An 8,150-nucleotide genomic window follows, 5' to 3' on the forward strand; every position below is an offset into this window, starting at 1 on the left:
GGGAAAAGGAGAAAGACAAAGGAACTCTGTAGCAAATAGAGGTACATGAAAGGACAGACGCAGGGCAGATTCTCCCATTGATTGGCTCAGTTCACTTTGGCACAGCTCAGTAGTGTGAAAAGGGTATAGGCCTAAGGTCTCACCCACTCACCATCTCCCTCCCTGTGTAGCTACAGTGTGGGCATATGGGGAGACGCAGATGTGTGTCTGTGTACGGTAAGGACACCTGACATCCAACAAACATCCAACAGTACCGAGTACTGTAATATCATAGAAAAAATATGTGCTGTTGTAATTATTTTTGACAAGGGTGATTCTTCCTGTCTCACATGGAGGGCCGGTATTCTCTGGTGACATTCAGTCTTAAGTACATGGCCTTGTATAGTCTCATCCAAGTTCTCGTCTGTATTCATCCTCTACACTGTGAGTTCTATAGTGGTTGCTAAGCCAAGCCTACAGTTTCTTTACCTATGGAAAGAAATAAAGGCAGGAGATATGCCAGATAATGTGTGCAATGTTTTGGAGGGGTTTACTTCCGGCATACTTCCTCATGGCAGGTTTTAACTTACTTCTTGTCGATATCTAACATTCAATTTGTCTGGATCAGAAGAATGCTTTGGAATTTTATTTTACCCTCACTCACCGATAGCACGTGTTGACTCTCTCCCTCATTTTGTGTGCCCCTTTCAGGAGAAGACTAACCTGGTCGACCTGCAGTTCCTGTTTTTCCTGGTGATGTTGCTGGCAATCCGTTATGGGGAAAGGGGGACCCAGCATTGAGCTGTGCCCCTAGCGGCCCCACACTAGACTGTTGGCGCTGCCAGTCCTAGCTAGCCTGATGCTGCACACCCTGCTGCTCATCCTGGGCCAGGTGTCCACTCTGCAGATCACCACCACCCAGGACTGGTAAGGACCATTGATAAATAGTGATTATGATCAACTTGAATTGTATAGCACCTTTCATAGAGTCCCACAATGGAGGTGTCATAATACCCATAAAACCTAGCGGTCAACAGGGAAATGGTTCCAATTGTTTTCCCACCATTCATATTTCCCATAGGGGATTTTAGAAATGCTTAAAATAAGGGCTGTGTTTCGTGTAAGTTTACCCTTGCGTAACATTTTGATAACCATGTAAATCCCTCTCGGACAAGGTGACTTTTATCAATATATTCAGCTCTATTTACTCTCAGATTCCAAAATGCTAATTAGCATCAAAGCAGACATTATGCAAAACTACAAATCCCTCCATCTCATCTCTAGCTGACACCTTTGCTAACAGGTATTGTGTCAACTAAAACTTGCACAAGACAGTTCACAGAATTTTCCATTTAAAGAAATTTAGCCAATGAATTCATTACTACATTTAGCTAACATTAGATCGCTGATCCAGAGATTCTTACCTTCGCCTCAATTCGACAGTGTCATGGCATTTGTAGTTCTTTATGATAGCCATGTGAGCAGCTAATTAGCATTTCATTTTTGGGGGTAAATACAGGTGAATATATTGAATAAAGTCCCCTTGTCCTAAAAAGATTTACAGTTATCAAAACTTTTGGCCATGTAATGTATCACATTATTTGTTGGGTTTGGTAATGTTGTACAAACATGCCTTGCAAATCAGTCACAAAAAAAGTGTAGCCACACTCATCTTCGTCATCTGCTTCCTATTGGAGGTACTGTATGCAGAGCCAACTCTAGGACCATGTTCCAATATCGTTAAAAGCATCCTTCCTTCTTTGAGGTAAACTCATTTTATGATTGACTGTGTGTTACCATGTCCCACTGGCTCTCCTCTAGATGCTGATAGTACCGCATGCCTTGGTCTGTCTGCGTCTGCTACAAGGGAGGCAACCGTCCAATAAGCAGTACAAGTGCCTAGACGTCCTCCTGTCAGACTCACCCTCCTAGCCCAACCACTAGCCCCGCCCCAATGCACAGTCATTGGCCTGAGCTAGCATCAGCTTCCCATCCCATTGGACAATATTATTCCCCCGGCCAAAGAGTGTCTGGGATCCGAGCCAAATCCACGATACCCGAGTGGACAATGAGCAAACCTCCGAAGTATGTTTTACACATTTTAATTTTCAACAGCAATGTGAAGTACAATACTGTGCCACTGGTAGCAGCCAGAAATGTTAGATTATAAAACGTCAAATGTTAAATAACCTCGTCAGGTTGCATTCATTTGTGAGAATTGAGAAACGTGAAATGTTTAGTAAAGAGCGAATTTGATCCCATAAATAAAGATTTGTTCAATAGGGGACTCCGATGGTCTTGGTACAACAAATGTGTATGAAAATATACAATGTATCCTAGTATCACTGTGGTGAAATCCATATCACTTTAAACTGTCTCATGGCCATGTTGAAATATGAAGGACAAGCAGTGGATTATTTTACAAATCATTTTTATTCAATCAATATTTACAGGCCATTTTGTGTTCTCACTCAGAGCTTCACAAACCCTGTTGATCCTCCCCCTGCTAGTTGGGTTGGTGCAGACAGACTTTCAGGAATCCCTTACAGTATCCAGGTTTATCCTTTAGCATGTTCAGTTTACACAACCAAAACCTCCTCACTAATATGACATCAGGTGAAAACCTTAGTCAGTGGGGAAGCAATGTAACCGAACACTCCAGATGAATGGTTCATAGTTAAGTGACTACCACAGTGTCCATTTCTATCTGAAGCAGTAACATGGCTGCTATAGAGGGCCCTGGACTCCCCTGGGTTCTTTGGAGTAGCGTAGTGATATTCCTCCATTCAAATACCATGGCATACTGAAGGGGCCAGAGGCTAACCACCTGGCAGACTTGGACTGACTCTCAGATTCCTTTCATTCCAAACATACATTTGTTGAACACGTCGGTGCAGCATTATCAGTTTTGAAAGTAGGTGCTAACTCAGGTATTATGAACATCACCTTTTTTTGCACTCAATCCCTCCCTAAGATTGAAATGTCAAAGACTGTCTCTCATCAGCACCTGAGTTACTACTTCAGTGAAGTACATTAGAAGAAATGAACATACAGTTGACAGTTGATATGGAGGGGCAGTAAAAGGTACAGCAGTACATTTATTTCCCATATGACCCCCCCCCCCCCCAAGTCCTGCCAGCACCACCTCTACAGTTTAGTTTGAACGAACCGATATTTACAGAATGATTTAAAATGGGGTTTGATTAAAATACAGCTCTGACATCACTACAGTCTCATCATACAAAAAGGCCCAAAATATTAAACAAAAAAAGGACCAAAATGCACAATTTGATCTCCATTTGTCTTGTTGTACTGTTTTATTTAAATATTTTAAATAGAAATCAGGACAGACGCCAGAAAAAGCTCAATTTTAAAAAAGACAACCGTAAACAGAAGTTATCAGAACTCAAACTTCCACACATCACCCTCCATTGAAAACTAATGGCAATGTACAGATTTGATCATCAATAATCAAAATAAAAGTGGAACATTGACAACAACAAAAAACATGACATGAGGGCTGTGGATTAAGGGGGAATTGAATGGTATCTCTAGCATTATTGCTGGGTGAAGCTGGTAACAGGTATAGTGCCTTCAAAAAGTATTCACACCCCTCCACTTTTTCCCACATTTTGTTTTGTTAGAAACTATATTTAAAATGTAGATTTGCCACTGGCCTACACACAATACCCCATAATGTCAAATAGGAATTATGTTATGTAATAATGAAAAGCTGAAATGTTGAGTCAGTCAATAAGTATTCAACCCCTTTAAGGCAAGCCTAAATAAGTTTAGGAGTAGAAATTTGCTGAACTCATAAGTTGCATGGACTCACTGTGTGCAATAAGTGTTTAACATGATATTTGAATGACTACCTCATCTCTGTACCCCACATACAATTATCTGTGAGGTCCCGCAGTTGATCAGTGAATTTCAAACACAGAATCAACCAAAGACCAAGGTTTTCCAATGCCTTGCAAAGAATGCTACCCATTGGTAGATGGGTAAAAAAAAAATAGACATTGAATATCCCTTTGAGCATGGTGAAGTTAATTACACTTCGGATGGTGTATCAATACACCCAGTCACTACAAAAAGACTGACAGCCTTCCTAACTCAGTTGCCAGAGAGGAAGGAACCCGCTCAGGAATTTCACCATGATGCCAATGGTGACTTTAAAACAGTTACTGAGTATAATGGCTGTGATAGGAGAAAACTGAGGATGGATCAACAACACTGTAGTTACTCCACAATACTAACTTAATTGACAGAGTGAAAAGGAAACCTGTACAGAATTAAAAAAACAATTAATACTTTTTATTCAGGACAAAGTTATGTTTGGAAAAATCCAATACATACTGAGTAGCATTCCCCATATTTTCAAGCATAGTGGTGGCTGCATCATACGATGGTATGCTTGTAATGGTTAACGTCTGGGGAGTTTTATATGATAACAACAACAAAAAATGTATGTAATGGAGCCAAGTACAGGCAAAATCCTAGAGGAAAACCTGGTTGTCTGCTTTCCACCAGACACTGGGAGATTAATTCACCTTTCAGCAGGACAATAACCTAAAATATAAGGCCAAATCTACACTGGAGTTGCTTACCAAGACAGTGAATGCTCCTGAGTGGCCAAGTTACAATTTAAATCTACTTGAAAATCTATGGCAAGACCTGAAAAATGGTTGTCTAGCAATGATCAACAACCAATGACAGAGCTTGAAGAATTTTTAAAAGAATAAATAGGCAAATGTTGCACAACCCAGGTGCGGAAAGCTTTTAGAGACTTATGCAAAAAGACAGCTGTAATCGCTGCCAAAGCTGCTTCTACAAAGTATTGACTCAGGGGTGTTAATACTGATGTAAATGAGATATTTCATTCAATACTTATGAAAAAACATGTTTTCACTTTGTCATTATTGGGTATAATGTGTAGACGGATGAGAAAAAATGATTTAATACAAAATGTGGAATAAGTCAAATGGTATGAATACTTTTGAAGGTACTGTACTACCCTCATTTTGCTTCAGTCACTACTCTTCTGTCCTCTGTTAAGCATCCTCTGCTCTCAGTATTTCCATATGGAAGTGTCCATGGCTGATGACCAAATTAGCCGCATAGAAGCAAAAGCCCCATAGGTTTCCCATGACGAGAGAAGGAGAGGACTCCTTGGACAACGTGGGTGTAGGGTGGGGTACTTAAAGGGATCATCACAATAGGCAGAAGATGTCCTTTATCACAGTGTTAAACAGTGGGGGTGGGATGGAGAGGGGGAGAAAGCATGCTTCCTACAGAGCCTCTAATCCATCCCACATTACCAGTGGGAGCCATGAGAGGGGAGGACATTTGCATTCCGATTCACAGCTGATCCCATACCATGGAATAGAAGGAAATGGTTTTTAAAACCCTGTGATACCCCCTGGAGCCCAGACATTTCATCTTCCTCTCCATCTCTCCCAATAACAGGATTGCCCCTCTTCCACTTATCTGTTTTGGCAGAAGCCTTGAGTGCCGTCGGGGCCTGCTGGTTGGCGGACAGCATGATTGTTCGATCGGTCCTCTGGAGGTGTGGTAGAATTTGTACGCCCTGGTCTGGAGGTAGGGAGAAGGCCAAGAACGGATATAGTCAACTACAAAAATAGGCTTTAATCAATAGTTGGGCTTCCAAGCTGTTTTTTTATTTGCACAAAATAAATCTTGTAAATTGAGCAGATACAATAACGATCCATTAGAAAGTTGTGACAAGATTCCCAGACTTTGTTTACAGAATCATAGAGATGATGGTGTCTGTTCTAAACATGTACAGGTATACATACAGTACACTTGGGATTAAGAACTGTAACATAGTAGATGTGCAGTGGACACAACGTTGCCCAGCACTGTCCAGTGGTAACAGGTGTAGGTGTGTGAGGTATTTATTTACCTGTCTGTGTTGGGCTTTTCCTGAGGCGACTCTTCAGGGCTGGCACTGCCCAGTATTCTCTTCCTGGCCTCAGCGTACTCCGCTTCCCGCTGGGCCAGGGATTTGACCTGTGGCACGGGCCGGTTCTGGCCCTGGGGCGACCCTAACGACCCGTTACTGGAGGGCCGCTTCAGAATGCGGATCTGGGGCGGGGGCGCAGCGTGTGGGGAGTCGTCCTGGATCACGATGCCCGTCTTCAATGGCGACTGTGTAGTGTTATTACTGGACACTCTGGGAGGCAGATGTTTTGATTAATGAGGTTATGAAATGCACATGCCATTAATTAATTGACTATATTCCAAAAATCCTGTTCATTATTAGAAATGTTTGCTCTATGACTTGTTTGATTAATGAGTAATGTGTGAGTGAGTGCTTAGTGTATCTTCTGAAGGCCAACAGTGTTTCAGAACTGAGCACTTTACTCACTTCTCTTTCTGGCTGATCCTAAGCTTTCCTTCTAATCTTCTGTCCATTTCCTGCATTTAAGAGACAGAACAGAACGATTGGTCATTAAAATGCAATTGTACATGTCATACAGCATGAAAAATTCTAACATTAAGTCAAATGCAACTTAAAAGGGGTAGCCGGGGAGAGTAACGTTAGCAGGTAGAAAGGGGGAGTGGAGGGTGGCTGCAAACCATGGAGGGCTGGATTCTTATTTCAAAGTTATTTATACACTGGCAGTAAAACCATAGCAAGGCTGAAATACAGGATTGCTAGTCGCTGGTAAATTGACGTTGAAGATGGAAACCCGATTGACACCATGATTTGTTTTCAAGATGCAGAAATATTACCGCTAGATATAGGTGCACAGAAATCAGTATAAATGTTTATGAAATATGCATGAACTCATAAATGATTGACACACAACTAACGTTAGCCAGCTATACAAGACATCTGGATTTTAAAGTGAAGCTACCTAAAGCGTTTCAACAAGCTATTTTGAACATTCAGGGCAATCTTCCATCACATCAGGTCCAAGGACAGCTTTGGCTTGCTTTTCAGTTGTGGTAATGTCATCATGCCAGTCATTAGCTAACGACGTTACTGGCTAGTTCAAACAAACCGGCGTTGGCTAACGTAATGTCATTAGCTAGCTAACTAGTAGCGTTATCTAGCTGGTTAACGTTGCTAGCCTAACAATATGAACATACCAGTATCTGGCTTGCTAACGTTAACTGATTGGCTAACGACGTGGCTTTAAATAGCTACGGTAGCTAGCTAACGTTAGCCATAGTCCGATAGCTAACTGGCTACCCGTTGCCAATCGGTCAAAAATACTAAATCTGTGGTGGTTGCTGACTGAATGGCTAGAAGTTTAGGTTAGCTAGCTAACTATGCTGGTTGCCGGCGCGAAGAAGAGGCTAGCTAAATGTTGTGGCTGGTTCGACTGGGCCATCATTGCATTTCCTGTGTCAGTTCCCTGGCTCGAATTTAATATTAGCCAGTTAGCTATGTCTAAAAATATCTGTCCTACTTCGTCTTTCATTTCTGGCATTGCTTGCTAACTTTACTAGCTATCCATGTTAGCCAACTAACTTAAGCTAGTTAAGCGAACGTTGGTCATACGGACTGCCTAAAAATGTGTCAATTCAGCAACAACAAAAAAAGCCAATGCATACTAACTCCCACAGATCTCCATTGTAGCATATTCTTACCCCACTGTCCGCTACTTAATCACAACTTTGGGAAACTTCATCATCCATGTTGCATTCTTTCAGACACGCTGAAGAGTTTCGTTCGTGGGCACGCCAGATCCGCCCCTTATCCCACTCGCTGACATCACTTGGTTTTACGAACAAACATAGCCAGAGCACGGCGTAGAAAGGTTTGTGTTCCGAACGAAATGACGTTTCACAGTTGCCATGCCTCTCCCTCTGCTTCCAAAAAAATAAATATATATTATTTATTAAGCAGTAACATGCAAAACTCAAGACACAGAACAGCCAGAGGGATTACACAAATAAATAAGGAAGATAAGAAAAAAATATAATACAAATCCACATTATATTAAATCAAATACAGACATGTAGCAAATACATTTTTTTAACATTTTGTTTTGTATACGTTTTAATGATTCTAAATAGTTTTCCAAATTAGATGAAAAATGTAAGAAAAAGTGCTTTTTCTTCATAAATGTTGATTTGTGTATGAAAATTTGTCCTAATAGAATAAAGGGATTTATGACATACTGACGTTCAATTGT

At 41.2% G+C, this 8,150-nt stretch overlaps 1 protein-coding gene across 2 annotated transcripts; it reads right to left on the reverse strand.

Annotated features, from left to right (window-relative positions):
* Window positions 1–2,393: 2,393 nt before the first annotated feature.
* LOC106572017 (SUZ RNA-binding domain-containing) lies at window positions 2,394–7,796 on the reverse strand. 2 transcript variants are annotated; one of them, XM_014145718.3, is made up of 4 exons: window positions 7,603–7,796; window positions 6,371–6,420; window positions 5,906–6,175; window positions 2,394–5,574 (listed from the first exon to the last, which is right to left on the reverse strand). In XM_014145718.3, the coding sequence occupies exons 2-4, from the start codon at window positions 6,415–6,417 to the stop codon at window positions 5,466–5,468; spliced, it is 426 nt and encodes a 141-aa protein (XP_014001193.1). In that variant the 5' UTR covers window positions 6,418–6,420; window positions 7,603–7,796; the 3' UTR covers window positions 2,394–5,465. The 2 variants fall into 2 exon arrangements, with proteins under 2 accessions (XP_014001193.1, XP_014001194.1); XM_014145719.3 differs by lacking the exon at window positions 7,603–7,796 and adding an exon at window positions 6,864–7,343.
* Between the last annotated feature and the right edge of the window lie 354 nt (window positions 7,797–8,150).

This window comes from Salmo salar, chromosome 15 (genome assembly GCF_965601325.2).
Source record: "Salmo salar chromosome 15, fSalSal1, whole genome shotgun sequence".
NCBI classification, from domain to species: Eukaryota; Metazoa; Chordata; class Actinopteri; order Salmoniformes; family Salmonidae; genus Salmo; species Salmo salar.

Coding starts and splice junctions, on each gene's coding strand:
- LOC106572017 (XM_014145718.3), bottom strand. CDS start 6,417: ATGGACAGAAGATTAGAAGGAAAGCTTAGGATCAGCCAGAAAGAGAA. Junction 6,176..6,370: donor AGGATCAGCCAGAAAGAGAA/GTGAGTAAAGTG, acceptor TCTGCCTCCCAG/AGTGTCCAGTAATAACACTA. Junction 5,575..5,905: donor GAAAAGCCCAACACAGACAG/GTAAATAAATAC, acceptor CCCTACCTCCAG/ACCAGGGCGTACAAATTCTA.